At 47.3% G+C, this 16,688-nt stretch overlaps 1 protein-coding gene across 2 annotated transcripts in view; it reads left to right on the top strand.

Moving 5' to 3' along the window:
• The first annotated feature begins 336 nt into the window (after window positions 1–336).
• Window positions 337–16,688, top strand: part of LOC129783691 (golgin subfamily A member 2-like) — a 70,957-nt gene continuing 54,605 nt past the window's right edge. For both annotated transcript variants that reach the window (XM_055793980.1, XM_055793979.1), the window contains exons 1-15: window positions 337–469; window positions 1,717–1,839; window positions 2,221–2,301; window positions 5,624–5,662; window positions 6,173–6,235; window positions 6,478–6,571; window positions 7,229–7,335; window positions 7,883–7,941; window positions 8,187–8,328; window positions 13,706–13,744; window positions 14,256–14,318; window positions 14,561–14,654; window positions 15,313–15,419; window positions 15,969–16,027; window positions 16,273–16,414. In XM_055793980.1, the coding sequence (XP_055649955.1) occupies window positions 422–469; window positions 1,717–1,839; window positions 2,221–2,301; window positions 5,624–5,662; window positions 6,173–6,235; window positions 6,478–6,571; window positions 7,229–7,335; window positions 7,883–7,941; window positions 8,187–8,328; window positions 13,706–13,744; window positions 14,256–14,318; window positions 14,561–14,654; window positions 15,313–15,419; window positions 15,969–16,027; window positions 16,273–16,414 (1,260 nt within the window). In that variant the 5' untranslated portion in view covers window positions 337–421. The remainder of the gene's footprint in view (window positions 470–1,716; window positions 1,840–2,220; window positions 2,302–5,623; window positions 5,663–6,172; window positions 6,236–6,477; window positions 6,572–7,228; window positions 7,336–7,882; window positions 7,942–8,186; window positions 8,329–13,705; window positions 13,745–14,255; window positions 14,319–14,560; window positions 14,655–15,312; window positions 15,420–15,968; window positions 16,028–16,272; window positions 16,415–16,688) is intronic.

Below are 16,688 nucleotides of genomic sequence, written 5' to 3'. Positions count from 1 at the left end.
CGTTCCGTCTCTCCATTGCAGCAGGGCCCGTCGGGGCTCGGCGATGGGCCAGGCCATCAGGACGGTAGCGCAGGCTGGGTGGGACCTGGCGGCTGCCGCGGGTGGTGACAGGCCAGTCAGGTGTCTCCCAAGCAGCGGGCGGTGAGGGCTCCAACATGGGGAGCAGGCACTGCAAGGTGGCACCTGCTCCTGAAGTCACTGCAGAAAAAGCTGAGCTTCCGGGCCCGGCCACGAGCCCCGGCCGGTAGAGCCCGGCCATGAGCCACAGCCCGGCGCCCTGCCGGAGCGGGCGGAGCCCGGCGATGAGGCGGAGCACGGCGATGGGCCGGGCCTCCAGGGCGGCAGCGCAGGCTGGGCGGGCCCTGGCTGCTGCTCCCTCCTCTAGTAGACGAAGCTGACGTGGCTCTGGCGCGGGGCGGATATGGCGGACAGCAGCAGGCAGAGCAGGCTGGCGGCGGCCAAGAAGAAGGTGAGGGGCGGCGGGGTCCGGGTTAGGCCAGGCCGGGCCGGGCCGGCGGTACTGTGTTGCGCGGTCGCCGCGTGGAGTGGAGCGAGGACGCCGGGCCGAGCCGAGCCGAGCTGGGCCTTACCCGAGGGGCGCGGGCCCGGCCCGGTCGCTGCCGTACCGCTCGCTGCGGGCCGTGCTGTGGAGGCGCTGCCGGTAGCCCCCGGTGTCCGGCGCTGGGGCCGAGCTTCCTGGCTGGCGGCCGCCCTTGGCCCGGGGGAGGCGGCTGGGAGAAGGCCGGGCCTGGGCCGCTGATGCCGTGGGTCTGCGGGGTTCGGTTTGGCGGTTTCCCCTGCCCCTGGCCTCCCCCACACCCTTTTTGGGGGGTTTTTTGGTCTCATTTTACTGATTTCCCCACATTGATTTTCTCCCTGGCCGACACATGTAAAAGTCCTAGGTAGGGGAAAGTGTCCCGGAGCGGTTCGGGCTTCCATTTTGGAATTCTGCCAATAATGGGTCCTTCTTTCCCCACCTGGAGGCCGAGGCGCGGCCCGGGCTGCGGGCTGGGGAAAGGGGCAGTTGACCGAACTGCCTGGGGCTTGCTTGGCTGGGGGCTTCACCCTGCTGGAGCACGAGCGATTCGGCTCGGAAGACCTAGCCGAAATCAAGCGAATGGCTTATCAGACTAGCTTTTCCGGGGTGAAGTGGGTGTGATTGAAAAATCCGTTGTAGGTTGCTTCTGCCCTTAGTTCACAGTGACTACGCTGCTTGTATTAACATGGCATTTGTCTGTAAGGGTTGTACTTTTCCTTCTCAAAGTCTTTCACAGAGTGGGAGATCTTACTGTCAGGTGTTGATGTTTCACTTAATGTTCAGATTTAATTGCCCTTTATTCATTTTTCCTCAATGCTCTTAGTTATAATGCTAAAAAAACCCCACCCCAAGATACTTCTTTTCATCTCCTTTTAGTTGCAGGATGGAGTATCAAGTCGTTTCCCAAAAACTCTTAGCTGTATGCAGAAGTGGAATGTTTGCAGCTCTGAGCCTCTTGTCGTAAACTCGTCACATTAGATCTTACTTTAGCCTTTTTTTTGGACGTGTTTTGATTTTTATTTTTCTTCCCCCCGGGTGACAAACTCATTGAAGAGCATTTCTCTTGTCCTTAACGCTTGGTCTTTTTGCCCAGTGGAGTTGGGGCTGGGGGGTTGACGTCATTCTCACAGAAGGCATATTCTGTTTGGATTACAGATTATTATTATTATTTTTCACAGCTGAAGGAGTATCAGCAGAAAAATAGCCCTGGAGCAGCTGCAGGAACTAAGAAAAAACGCAAAACTAAAGATGACTGTCGGCCCGAGACACCCACGGGCGATGACCAGCAGCCTCCAGAGAATGTGAGTGCCTCGGTCTTTGTCCCAGCTCATTTGCTACCTCCTTGTTCTTTGGTTTTCTGAACAACGTGACTAGAGCCGGGAAATGGTTGTGCGGGTGTAATGGATGACTGGCGCAGCTGCCTGTATCGCCAGCACGCGAAGCGTGCCACAATAGTTAGCAGCTACCGCTGCTGGAAGGTGCACACTAGAGCTCAGGGTACGTGCCAAAGCCGTGTGGGATCATGCGGTGCTGTCACGCAGCCCTGGGTGTGCCCAGAGCTGCTGCTTTGAGCTGCGTGCTCCTGGCCAGCCGGAGGATGCCGGTTTCTTTGGCTCCCTTCGATCGACACTTTCTCTCTGTCCTTTTCTGAGCCGTTTCCCCTTTTCTTTGACCTCCTTCAGATTCAGAACATTCTGAAGGTGCCGGTGTCGGACCTGAAGCGCTCCAATGGGGTAGCCATACCGTCATTGGACAGGGGGAAGGTGAGGCAGTGCTCGTGTCCCTCGCAGTGACTCGCTCTCCCTACTGCATGCTTCAGGTTCTGTTTACACTGACCTCGATTTCTTGGGTGGAGCCTTGTCCTGACATACCCGCTGTCAGTTGCTTGAGTTTTGTTGCTGTTCTTATTAACATGGAGCTAGTTGTTAGCATGCGTTTCCATTGCTCGTAAAGTGCTTGCGCCCTTCTGGTTTGTGTCGAACTGAACGTGTGAAAAAGTGAACCTTGTCAAAACCTCTTCCTCGAGACAGCTGAGCTTTGAGGAAAAGGAGGAGTGTGGGGTGAGGCGATAAACTAACTGAGCTGCTGAGGACAACTGCAGTAGGGAGAGGTAGTGTTTTCTTAGTCTGTATTTCTCCCGCTGTGCGTGTCGTTGCTGTATTTCCTAGGGCCTTGTTTCGGAAGGGCATGACTCTGCTGATCTCCAGGCAAGCAGCTGCCCTGAGGAAGCTGTCTAGTTATTCCTGCCAACCCATTTTACAGCAGGCGATGAAACTTGCGCAGGGGATGCACAGTCTGGCAAGTTCCAGTACTGGGTTTAAATAGGTTTGGGCAGGAAGTCGGATCCTTTGAGTCAAGCGTTTACAGGCTTTAGCGTCTTCATGTTGCCAGGCTTCTGAAGAGGAAAGGGCAGGAACTATGCCAATAAGCAATAGAAACGTGTTCAGGCACAAACATAAAACCCCAGCCTTTTAAAAAAAATTCTTTTCAGGCAGTTTATTTAAATGTAAGGCTTGATCAAATTGTGATAGAAGCTCAGGGAAGTCACATTTGGTAGCCCAGAATTGTCTTCCACTGTTGCTGTAGCAAAGCTCTGATTTTCGTTCCACTTGCATCATTTTGGTAGCTTATTTTCCTACCATTGTTTCAGTTCAGTTGTCGTAAAGTAACTCCTATTTACTACATATCCGTGCGTCTTTTATCAATAAGCGTAACTATAGTAATCACCAGGGGTACCAGTTAGATGCAGTGAAACCTGCAAGACGGAATGGAGTTCACTCTGGTTTGCCTTTGTATTCCTTTTCTCCTTTTTTTGTGTGATAATACAGCAGCCGTTCTGTCCAGCAGACAGGGTGAAAAGCTGAAAGTCCCTCCAGCTGGAGCTTGTACGTGTAGGTTGCGTACCGGTAGAACCCGAGTGACGTGACATACTGTTAGCTCTGAGGGTGCTGGGTGTGCCTGCCTAGCATCAGAAAGCATGTATTTTGACTGGAGTTTTGCTCGTGTCACGGGGATTATTTTCAGTGAATGCTCGTAAGCTCAGTTTAAGTTAGACCACAGAGAAAGAGGCTGGTTTCACACTGGAGGGTGAGGTGAAGATGGGTGGTCCAGTGCTGTTGCTGAGCTGGCATTTGGTCTTGCGGTGAAGGCCTACCTGGGTCTGCACTTTTAGTCCTGCTCTGAAAAAGGAGAATTCTGTTCCTTCTTGTTTTCCCAGTTTTCTCCCCGCTCTCGTTTTCTTAGCACGGAGAGATACATTTTGATCTGATTGGCTGTTATGTGGACCGTTGTGTCTGGGGTTTCAGAAATCATTTGAAAACTGATCGTGAATTGCAATATGGCATGAAAGGTTTCTTTTTCCAGTTGCCGTCTTGTACAAATCCTGCGTCAGGAAAATGCTGTTCAGAAGCTCACTTGACGCTAATAGGGCAGAAAAGCTGATTGTTGGCACAAGCTTCTGCTGCCATTGGTGTCTTTAATGCGAGGCAGACCCTTCCCATCTCAGCCACTTCAGCTTTCTTGGCTGTGAAACACAGAAAGCCCAGCAAAACGGGACTCCGTGTGCGAAAGCAAATGGATCAAGCATGGCGTGCCAAGCTGAGCAGAATTACTTTTTTTTGCTATGTTATTAGAACCTCACGATGCATAATTTCCCGAGAAGTGTCTTGTTCCTAATTCTCTCTGATTCCAAAAAATCCAGCTGTTCAAATAGTTTATTGAGTTGTTGGGTTTTTTTTAAATTTATTTCAAAACTGATGGTGGAGGAAGAAGGAAGGTCTTGTGGTTAAGGCACATTACTGTTTTTTGCATCTTGAAGCATTAAGCAAAAAGAATGTCGGGACCAGAAGAAATGAAGGAAACATTTTTGACATGTACTGGTGAAGGCATTCCTCTCGTCCATCTGATGTTTGCTAAGTTCAGCATTTCCCGGTGTACCCCGTGACCCCCCTTGTTGTTTGGTTTTGGGGTTTGGGTTATTTTTGTTCCATTCTGTTTCTTTTTGTGTTTTAGCTGGGCTGCAGAGGAACTTGGCATAGTGCATTGTCCACCTAAGATTCTCCTTGTGTGCCTGCTTTTATGCTTGCCTGCAACTGTGTAGGGCCTTTGCTGCATTTGTGGTCTTCCCTTTGCTTTTGCTGGTTATGTTGTGCATGGGCATTGCTAGAATGAAAACCTCTCGCTCATCACTCTTCCATCTGTAGTCATCTTTCAAAATGCATTGAAGTAGTGGTAGTAGTAGTAAAGAAAGAGAGCTTGGACAATGCTTGTTCTTTGGGAAGGCAAAAAAGTCCTCCTGCTTATGTAGTTAGTTACGAGGCATCTGTGAAGAAGCTGTCAGGGAGCCAAAAAGCAAATAGCAAACACAGCAGCACAGTTGTGTGGCAGCCTGGGTAGGCAGCGGCCACCTTTGTCTCCTTCACCTCATATCTAAAGGTGCATTACCTACGGACAACAAATCTCCAAATACTTCACCGCTAAGATGGAAACGGGCTAGGACAGAATTACCCCTTCTCTTTGTATCTGGCTACAGCGCTCTCATACCACCTCCTGCAGAAGTGTGCCAACACAAGTGCGGCTCTGCGTGACTTAAGGCCAGTTCTTCAGTGGAATAAAGGTCTGAGGTCTCAGTTAAAGGAAAAGACTACGTTTTTGTCTGGGTTTTTTGGTTGTGGGTTTTTTTTTTATTGGTGGTGTCTTTAAAAAAACCCAGCATTTCTGGCAATCATCCCAATACACCAGGATTACTGCCATCAGTTGCACAGATGTGGGGATGCGAGTTTAACTGAAGGTGGTAGATGCTCAGATGTAGACATGGAGGGGTTTCAGCAGCGGTGTTGGAGAACAACTGTGGTAATCTACTGAGCGATGAAAAAGATGCCTGGCATATAAAGTACGTTAGTGAAGGCAGCTCCAGATCTCTTATTTTTAATAGCTAAGATGAACATCCTAGTCCTCTACAGAAAGGACAGTGGAAATTCTGTTTGCATGAATTGGGCATGTATCCTACTTTGTTGAAGTGAAAATGTGTTTCAGATGTATGAGAATCTTTTCTCTTGATACTGGTGCATCACTTTTCTTCCACAGAAACAGCAGAACCAGGAGGCAGTGGATCAGCTGGAGAAGGTAAAGTGTGTCCTGTTTTTGGACAGGCAGAAAAATAGTATCTCGTTCTTGGCGCAGTAGAGAGTGTAGTGGGCTGTGGCACAGGCATGTGTGGTCTTGTCTTATGTTAGATTCAGTTTCATTTGCAGCGTAGGCTTGAATATTTTGACTTCATGCTTTAGGCCTGCCTGGCAGATAGCGTTCTTATTTTGACAAAAGCGAACGTTTAAATACTCCTGTATTAGAGGAGTGCGGTGGAGGCAGGAGAATACAAGTCCTTGCCAGTAGCTTGCTCCTAAACGCTATCGTATTTATGCTAGCAGTGATTGTGCTGTGCTGTTACTGCCGTTCTAGGATGGATGAATAATGAAGTCGTTCAAATAAGGCAAGGCTGAAGTATGTCTTCAAAAATACTGCTGTCGTTTCGATGCTGGAAGTACTACCGATGTATCACTGCTTTTTTAGTTTGACACAAAACAAGGGTTACCTATCTACATTTTTGTGCTAAATAGACATCATTTGTTTATACAGGAAAAGATGGAGCTGGAAGAGAAATTTTCTGAAGAGCAAGCCGCGCTGAGGGAACAGCTACAGGTGAGGCAGAGCCTCCATTACAGTCATACTGCCTGCCTTCTGCTGTTCTCTGGATTACTGACCATTCGTAGTCTTTACTCGGGAAGCCACGAGCGCGTTCCTTCAGGAAAACTGGGAGTCAGCCAGACTGTACTTAACTGCACGAGCTCTTTACCTTTACTGGGTTAGCCTTTTGTGGCAACAGTGATGTTGCAATTACAAGCAAAGAAGTTTTGTGCTGAGCCGATTTTCCTTTCCCAAAGGTTCATATCCAGACTATTGGAATTCTAGTTTCCGAGAAGTCTGAGTGTCAGACGGCGCTTGCACCTACTCAGCGAGCTGCACGGGAGAAATCAGGTAATTGACTGTGAGCGCTCCAGCTCAAGCTGTTGGTCAAAGTGTGAATTTCAAGCCAGAGGCATGACAGTTGCTGGCAGCCAGCTCACAGCACTCGGCGACTCCTCGGTGGGCAATACTTGGCACCATCGCTGCCTCTGTCGCCAGAGCTGCCCCCAAGTGGGAGCATGTTGATCCCATGGCAGTTGAGGTTCTTTTGTGCATCGCTAAAGCCTTGTCAGCCCTGTTCAGCCCCGGTGACTACCCCAGGCTGTTCCTTTCTGACTTTCTTCTGATCCTTTTAAAACGTAGTTCCCTTTTCGCCACCCTCCCTCCCACACAGCTATTGTGTAAAGGTAGGTTTTACCAAGCCCTTCATTCTGCACCAAGTTTGAGCAACTTCTTCTGTTAGAAAGAAAGATCCCAACCAACATATTGCCTATTCTGCAGCGGCAGTTTCATCATCTCCCTCAAAGTGAGGATGGTAGTTACAGAGAGCTTTACTGCCCAGAGCTGCTAGTGAACCACCTGTAGAGCCAGGGGTGGAACCAGGTCTACTGACTTACAAAGCTCTGTGCTGCCTTAAGAGCTTGTTGACAAAGTAGAAAGTGCTGTTCAGCCAGTTCCAAAAAGCTCTTTGTGGTCCAGCCTCAACTCACTCTGTTCTGACTTGTTCAGGAGAAGCCGAGAGCTTTGCTGCTCGTTTACGTTCATCTCGCCAGAGGGAACTGGAGCTGGAACGTACTTTGGCCTCCGTCTCTCTGCAGCAAAAACAGGCAGAGAAGGTAAGAGTCACCTCTGCTTATGCTTCGCCAGGAGCTCTGCCTTTGGCTATTTGCTTGTCAGTCCACTAATGCGAAGTCTGTAGTCCCTGCTCGGAGAAGAGGCAGAAAGTACCATTGTTAATTGTTAATTAACCTTGTAAAGCCCTGTATTCTCCATGGTCAAGGCAAATGTCATTCAGGTTTCTGTGACCACTAATCATATGGTTCAGTTGCTGTCTTCAGATCTGGCACCTCACTTCATTAGTCTTGCCAGCTCCACGCAACAGGAGCGCCACCGAGACCTTGTCTCAGGAGGGTCTCCATCAAGCAGACACTTCAGTATTGATATTAACCCAGAAGTCTGCAGAAATGACCTCACGTCCAGTTAGTAGCATCGCGTTTGAAAAGGCTGAGCAGATTTATTCCTGGCAAATTCAGGAGGTTCTAAGCAACCTGTCCTGAAGGATTTTGCCAAAGTTCTGATGCTTTCCACTTCAGCTGATGTGCTAAAGGTGAAGTATTTTGCTGAAGTCTGCAGCTGAATCAGTCATTTCTTTTTTTTCTCCAGCGTAATGCAGAGTTAATGAAGGAGCGAGAAGACCTGAAACAGGAGCTGTACAAACAGAGGTAAGTCCATTTACTGCTTGTTACTGCAGAGTAACACTGCTCTTCGCAGTAGAGCCACAAAACATCACAAGGGGCATGCACCACAGGTGGTGACTTGGGAGGCTGGATATTCAACTTAAAGTGACTGGCTGTGATGTTTCTGTGATTCTTACTGTTACATATAGCTGGATTGTAAATGTATGACATGTACTTGACCAGACCCATAGTACATACAGTGATGCTGCTTTAATTTTGGTTTGTTTCAGCAAAAGTAGTGAGGAAATAAAGCAGCAGAATGCAGAGCTGTCAGAGAAGTTTCGCTGCCTGGTTTCTGAGATCTCAGCCAAGAAGTTGTATATGGAGGATTTGCATAAGAAATTGGAAATGGCTGAACTGATGATCCAACAGGTGACCATACTGCTTCCAGGCTGTGAGGGTAGATCGCACTGACCGTTGTAAGACTTTGCTCCTGAGAGTGGGGGCAAGGCTTAACCCTTGTTCGGAAAGGAAGGCACAAAACCTCATCGAGGCATCCTCTTGGTCAAAGGCCTTCAGCGAGGCCTCTGAGGAACAGAAGGTCTATTTGAAGGAGCTGGAGCAGTAGACTGAAAGCTGTTGTGACACTGGTCTGCGAAAAGAATGTTGTACAATATGAGAGGGTGACTGAACATACAGGGCGTGACAATACAAAGACTTTTCCTGCTTTGTATCTGTTTGGCATTTTGGTTACGCAGCTGTCATGTGGTCTCACTGAGAAGCCAGTTGAATAGGGGTGGTGTTTGTACCCACCCTTGCAGAAGGTGAATTGGACAATGGTAACTCGAAGGTCAGCTGGGGAAAGTTAAGAGAAGCAGCCAGTTAGGAAGGGAATTCAGGAAGCCAGCTGTTAGCAGTTCAGAGAGCAAGCTGGTATGAACCTGAGCCTGTGAGGGAAGAAACTGCTCTTTTGTTTATTTTTGGTTTTGGTTTTTTTTCTTCCTCCCCAGTCAGTGGCTTAAGTTACCCTTGAAATAAAGGCAGCTGCTCCTCTTCTGGGAAAAGTATTGTGTGCCAACTGACATGCTCCAGACATTGGCTTTAAATTCCTGATGTGTTTGACAACTTTTAAAATCACAAGCTTGTATACCATCTGATCTGGCTGTATAATACAGACTCTGGAAATGCACAAAGTTTCTGAGCCAGTTTTTTCCCTGCTCTCATTTTCTTTAGCACAGAGAGATACATTTTGATCTGATTGGCTGTTATGTGGACCGTTGTGTCTGGGGTTTCAGAAATAATTTGAAAACTGATCGTGAATTGCAATATGGCATGAAAGTTTTCTTTTTCCTGTTGCCGTCTTGTACAAATCCTGCATCAGGAAAATGCTGTTCAGAAGCTCACTTGATGCTAATAGGGCAGAAAAGCTGATTGTTGGCACGAGCTTCTGCTGCCATTGGTGTCTTTAATGCGAGGCAGACCCTTCCCATCTCAGCCACTTCAGCTTTCTTGGCTGTGAAACACAGAAAGCCCAGCAAAACGGGACTCCGTGTGCGAAAGCAAATGGATCAAGCATGGCGTGCCAAGCTGAGCAGAATTACTTTTTTTTGCTATGTTATTAGAACCTCACGATGCATAATTTCCCGAGAAGTGTCTTGTTCCTAATTCTCTCTGATTCCAAAAAATCCAGCTGTTCAAATAGTTTATTGAGTTGTTGGGTTTTTTTAAATTTATTTCAAAACTGATGGTGGAGGAAGAAGGAAGGTCTTGTGGTTAAGGCACATTACTGTTTTTTGCATCTTGAAGCATTAAGCAAACAGAATGTCTGGACCAGAAGAAATGAAGGAAACATTTTTGACATGTACTGGTGAAGGCATTCCTCTTGTCCATCTGATGTTTCATATTGAGGAGTGTTTGAACCAATAAGGGTGAGGTGACCTGTAGCTGGAAGAAGTAAGGGAATTCCTGACCTTCCTAGGAGCACCTAACATACGTTTTTCCTTGAGAGCACAAGTATCTGTCCTGCGAAAAAGAAACGGAGAAAATTCTGTTTGTTTCCCTCTGCAGTCTTCCACTTTATTGCTTTCCTAAGATGTCTTCACCATTACTGTATTCTTGCTGCTTGATTCACGAGAAAAGTGCTGAGCAGGTAGACGGGGAATGCCAAGAGAGAGATTTCTGGTTCCCTGTGAAGTGCCAAGAAGGAAGTGACTGAAGTAGGAGGGAACCCTTGCAGGTGGCATTGCAAAGAGCTGTGATACATTGGGGGGTTGAATGTTGAAAACGATTATCTCGTTTGTTTTGTAGTGGTGTTAAATTATGGCTTAGCAGAGCTGGATGATGAAATAAATTGCCATGAAACGCTAGAGCACTGCTCTGGGTCTTCATGGCTCTCTGATGCTGTACAAGATAAATGAAGTTGTCGGGTTCACTGTGGGTAGAGGTGTCGTCAGATGCTGTTCGTCCTCCCACGAAGGCTGGATGAGAACTTGCATTGCTGTCCAGAAACAGGTTTTTGGCCCTTTTCTGTTTAGTTCCTTCTAGTCATGGGATTCATAGTTCCATGAGGGCCACTGGCACCTGCTCCCAGCCATGCTGAGTTTGGCCTGTTGGTAAATGTCCTCCTTCTAAACTTGTGGTTCATAGCGTGCCGCACATTTCACCAAGATTTACAGGGAGCGTTTGAGTTTGACTCAAACCTACCAGTTTTCAGGTAGTCACTGACCTGTTCTTTTCTGTCTTAATCTGCATCCAGCGACCTCTGTTTTCCCCAGATACGTCCTGAAGGTAGCGCTTTTCAGAGCAGAGTGGCCACCATCTGGCTTTGCCCTTGCTCGCTTCTTGGTGTGTCCTTTGCCATTAATCTAGTGTGTGAACTTGAAGAGTTGGGTCATGTTACTGTTCCATGTTCTCGGGGATGGCCTCGTTTTGATCCACTTGTCCTATTAATTCTCTTGATATTTGATGTGGAGCTTTAAGCAGTCAGCTCAAGAAAACACTCTTCAATCTCAGAGGTGTCTGCAGTCATCCTACTAAACAATATGATATTTAAGCATTGAGAAGCAAAAAATCCTGGTTTAGAACGTAAACTTTCAGCAGTAGGAAGAAAAGCTGAGTGGGATGAATGGACAGCATGTATTCATGGAAAGATGTATTCTTGATTTAGTGGAAAAGAATGGGAAATCAACCTGCATCATTGACATTAGCTTGTGGCAGAGGGAGTCTGCATCTCTCCTTACCCAGAAAAGGATGTTTTCTGTGTGTGGTAATTTGGAGTGAAAAATGCTATAAGGAGTGTTATTAGGGTAGTCACTTCTTACGTAGCAGTGACTTGTTGCCTTGGGGAATAAAACTGGCTGACTTGACTGCTTTGCTTGTAGTCTACATCATATGTGAATGGAGAAAGTGCTGTTTCTTCCACAAATATTAAGGAAATGAAAGTAGGTTGTTCTCAATCTTTGCCCTGCACACCCCCCCCACCCCCACCCCCCCCCTTTCTTATTTGCTACTGTTGGTAACTGACTGGGACTCTGCTTTCAGCAGTGTTAGCGAGACCTAATTGAATGCACAGTTCTCGTTCATTGCTGTCTAGTGTTGTCTTGTGCTATCATCGGGTAGTTGTGATCAACACTGGGAGGCAGGTATCGGAGGTGTTTCCAGTTTGGGGACTGGGGATAATCTGGCTTCTGTTCAACTGCGGTTCTTATTTCTGAGTCACTTTTACGTCAAAATGAAGCCTTGGCAGAATGGATAAAATATGTTGATGTCTCAGCTGCTTTTGTTGAAACGGTAGATTTTTGTTTTGTTTGGAGAATCTGATTATCACAGTTTGATAGGATTTATTTTGCTGTCCTTTTTAAGTACTGCATTTTTCCTCCCCTCCTCCTCTTCGGCTCCTTCCTTTTTCTCCTGTCTGCATGTGCCCATCAGACACGTTACCAGGAGCTGGCAGTAGCCCTGGGTTCCAGCAATCTTAACGAACAAGCAGTTCGTTACACAGATAGAGGAACTGGTAAGAAACAATCCAACCAACCAGTCTGACATGGTGCTTGCTGCTCCTCCAAGCCCTTTGGGTGTCTGCAAAGTTACAGGTTCTCTCCTAGTGCCACAAGGAAGGCTGCTTACACAGCACTCTGTAGGGAACAAAATGAGCTGCACGGAAAACCTGTTAAGGGGCTCAAAGTCTAAGGCCGCTGGTGAATGTATTGGCTCAACTGAGGAACAAGAAACAGAGTTTTGTTGTTTCCATTTAAGTGTGCTCTGCTGATCTCATCAGGCTTTCCCTGGATGATAAGCATCCTGATAAAACAGCTATTTCTGCGCCTGTCCGAATCCTTGAAACACAGAATTCTGGTGCTGGCAGCAGTGTGAAAACCTGTTTCTGCAGGTGGTGCTGCTGGTCTAACGATATCGGCAGAGTGGGAGCAGTAGGTCTCTGAGAGGGTCTGGGGCTGGTTTCTGATCATATCCTCAGCTTCTCTTGGCACGATGAGTGAACTGCTTTGTCCTGTGACCTGCATGGATTCCCGCTGCTGCTTTTGAGCCTTCAGCTTTAACGCTGCAAGAAATGCAGCCAAGTGGACTTGTTTCAGTCTGACAAGAGCCTTTCTTGTGTAAAATGCTTTTCCCCATTGTGTTCCTCTGTAAAAGTACACTTTTTGCAAAGTTCAGCATTTCCCGGTGTACCCCGTGACCCCCCCTTGTTGTTTGGTTTTGGGGTTTGGGTTATTTTTGTTCCATTCTGTTTCTTTTTGTGTCTTAGCTGGGCTGCAGAGGAACTTGGCATAGTGCATTGCCCACCCAAGATTCTCCTTGTTTGCCTGCTTTTATGCTGGCCTGCAACTGTGTAGGGCCTTTGCTGCATTTGTGGTCTTGCCTTTGCTTTTGCTGGTTATGTTGTGCATGGGCATTGCTAGAATGAAAACCTCTCGCTCATCACTCTTCCGTCTGTAGTCATCTTTCAAAATGCATTGAAGTAGTAGTAGTAGTAAAGAAAGAGAGCTTGGACAATGCTTGTTCTTTGGGAAGGCAAAAAAGTCCTCCTGCTTACGTAGTTAGTTACGAGGCATCTGTGAAGAAGCTGTCAGGGAGCCAAGAAGCAAATAGCAAACACAGCAGCACAGTTGTGTGGCAGCCTGGGTAGGCAGCGGCCACCTTTGTCTCCTTCACCTCATATCTAAAGGTGCATTACCTACGGACAACAAATCTCCAAATACTTCACCGGTAAGATGGAAACGGGCTAGGACAGAATTACCCCTTCTCTTTGTATCTGGCTACAGCGCTCTCATACCACCTCCTGCAGAAGTGTGCCAACACAAGTGCGGCTCTGCGTGACTTAAGGCCAGTTCTTCAGTGGAATAAAGGTCTGAGGACTCAGTTAAAGGAAAAGACTACGTTTTTGTCTGGGTTTTTTGGTTGTGGTGTTTTTTAAAAAAACCCAGCATTGCTGGCAATCATCCCAATACACCAGGATTACTGCCATCAGTTGCACAGATGTGGGGATGCGAGTTTAACTGAAGGTGGTAGATGCTCAGATGTAGACATGGAGGGGTTTCAGCAGCGGTGTTGGAGAACAACTGTGGTAATCTGAGCGATGAAAAACATGCCTGGCATATAAAGTACGTTAGTGAAGGCAGCTCCAGATCTCTTATTTTTAATAGCTGAGATGAACTTCCTAGTCCTCTACAGAAAGGACAGTGGAAATTCTGTTTGCATGAATTGGGCATGTATCCTACTTTGAAGTGAAAATGTGTTTCAGATGTATGAGAATCTTTTCTCTTGATACTGGTGCATCACTTTTCTTCCACAGAAACAGCAGAACCAGGAGGCAGTGGATCAGCTGGAGAAGGTAAAGTGTGTCCTGTTTTTGGACAGGCAGAAAAATAGTATCTCGTTCTTGGCGCAGTAGAGAGTGTAGTGGGCTGTGGCACAGGCATGTGTGGTCTTGTCTTGTGTTAGATTCAGTTTCATTTGCAGCGTAGGCTTGAATATTTTGACTTCATGCGTTAGGCCCGCCTGGCAGATAGCGTTCTTATTTTGAGAAAAGCAAACGTTTAAATACTCCTGTCTTAGAGGATTGTGGTGGAGGCAGGAGAATACAAGTCCTTGCCAGTAGCTTGCTCCTAAACGCTATCGTATTTATGCTAGCAGTGATTGTGCTGTGCTGTTACTGCCGTTCTAGGATGGATGAATAATGAAGTCGTTCAAATAAGGCAAGGCTGAAGTATGTCTTCAAAAATACTGCTGTCGTTTCGATGCTGGAAGTACTACCAATGTATCACTGCTTTTTTTAGTTTGACACAAAACAAGGGTTACCTATCTACATTTTTGTGCTAAATAGACATCATTTGTTTATACAGGAAAAGATGGAGCTGGAAGAGAAATTTTCTGAAGAGCAAGCAGCGCTGAGGGAACAGCTACAGGTGAGGCAGAGCCTCCATTACAGTCATACTGCCTGCCTTCTGCTGTTCTCTGGATTACTGACCATTCGTAGTCTTTACTCGGGAAGCCACGAGCGCGTTCCTTCAGGAAAACTGGGAGTCAGCCAGACTGTACTTAACTGCACGAGCTCTTTACCTTTACTGGGTTAGCCTTTTGTGGCAACAGTGATGTTGCAATTACAAGCAAAGAAGTTTTGTGCTGAGCCGATTTTCCTTTCCCAAAGGTTCATATCCAGACTATTGGAATTCTAGTTTCCGAGAAGTCTGAGTGTCAGACGGCACTTGCACCTACTCAGCGAGCTGCACGGGAGAAATCAGGTAATTGACTGTGAGCGCTCCAGCTCAAGCTGTTGGTCAAAGTGTGAATTTCAAGCCAGAGGCATGACAGTTGCTGGCAGCCAGCTCACAGCACTCGGCGACTCCTCGGTGGGCAATACTTGGCACCATCGCTGCCTCTGTCGCCAGAGCTGCCCCCAAGTGGGAGCATGTTGATCCCATGGCAGTTGAGGTTCTTTTGTGCATCGCTAAAGCCTTGTCAGCCCTGTTCAGCCCCGGTGACTACCCCAGGCTGTTCCTTTCTGACTTTCTTCTGATCCTTTTAAAACGTAGTTCCCTTTTCTCCACCCTCACTCCCACACAGCTATCGTGTAAAGGTAGGTTTTACCCGAGCCCTTCATTCTGCACCAAGTTTGAGCAACTTCTTCTGTTAGAAAGAAAGATCCCAACCAACATACTGCCTATTCTGCAGCGGCAGTTTCATCATCTCCCTCAGAGTGAGGATGGTAGTTACAGAGAGCTTTACTGCCCAGAGCTGCTAGTGAACCACCTGTAGAGCCAGGGGTGGAACTAGGTCTACTGACTTACAAAGCTCTGCGCTGCCTTAAGAGCTTGTTGACAAAGTAGAAAGTGCTGTTCAGCCAGTTCCAAAAAGTTCTTTGTGGTCCAGCCTCAACTCACTCTGTTCTGACTTGTTCAGGAGAAGCCGAGAGCTTTGCTGCTCGTTTACGTTCATCTCGCCAGAGGGAATTGGAGCTGGAACGTACTTTGGCCTCCGTCTCTCTGCAGCAAAAACAGGCAGAGAAGGTAAGAGTCACCTCTGCTTATGCTTCGCCAGGAGCTCTGCCTTTGGCTATTTGCTTGTCAGTCCACTAATGCGAAGTCTGTAGTCCCTGCTCGGAGAAGAGGCAGAAAGTGACATTGTTAATTGTTAATTAACCTTGTAAAGCCCTGTATTCTCCATGGTCAAGGCAAATGTCATTCAGGTTTCTGTGACCACTAATCATATGGTCCAGTTGCTGTCTTCAGATCCGGCACCTCACTTCATTAGTCTTGCCAGCTCCACACGCAACAGAAGCGCCACCGAGACCTTGTCTCAGGAGGGTCTCCATCAGGCAGACACTTCAGTATTGATATTAATCCAGAAGTCTGCAGAAACGACCTCACGTTCAGTTAGTAGCATCGCGTTTGAAAAGGCTGAGCAGATTTATTCCTGGCAAATTCAGGAGGTTCTAAGCAAACCTATCCTGAAGGGTTTTGCCAAAGTTCTGATGCTTTCCACTTCAGCTGATCTGCTAAAGGTGAAATATTTTGCTGAAGTCTGCAGCTGAATCAGTCATTTCTTTTTTTCTCCAGCGTAATGCAGAGTTAATGAAGGAGCGAGAAGACCTGAAACAGGAGCTGTACAAACAAAGGTAAGTCCATTTACTGCTTGTTACTGCAGAGTAACACTGCTCTTCGCGGTAGAGCCACAAAACATCACAAGGGGCATGCACCACAGGTGGTGACTTGGGAGGCTGGATATTCAACTTAAAGTAACTGGCTGTGATGTTTCTGTGATTCTTACTGTTACATATAGCTGGATTGTAAATGTATGACATGTACTTGACCAGACCCATAGTACATACAGTGATGCTGCTTTAATTTTGGTTTGTTTCAGCAAAAGTAGTGAGGAAATAAAGCAGCAGAATGCAGAGCTGTCAGAGAAGTTTCGCTGCCTGGTTTCCAAGATCTCAGCCAAGGAGTTGTATATGAAGGATTTGCGTAAGAAACTGGAAATGGCTGAACTGATGATCCAACAGGTGACCATACTGCTTCCAGGCTGTGAGGGTAGATCGCACTGACCGTTGTAAGACTTTGCTCCTGAGAGTGGGGGCAAGGCTTAACTCTTGTTCGGAAAGGAAGGCACAAAACCTCATCAAGGCATCCTCTTGGTCAAAGGCCTTCAGCGAGGCCTCTGAGGAACAGAAGGTCTGTTTGAAGGAGCTGGAGCAGTAGACTGAAAGCTGTTGTGACGCTGGTCTGCGAAAAGAATGTTGTACAATATGAGAGGGTGACTGAACATACAGGGCGTGA

The sequence above is a fragment of the Falco peregrinus genome, chromosome 1, assembly GCF_023634155.1.
Source record: "Falco peregrinus isolate bFalPer1 chromosome 1, bFalPer1.pri, whole genome shotgun sequence".
Lineage (NCBI taxonomy): Eukaryota > Metazoa > Chordata > Aves > Falconiformes > Falconidae > Falco > Falco peregrinus.
Note: the sequence above shows the minus strand (reverse complement) of the source record. Positions and strands in the feature narration are given on the sequence as shown.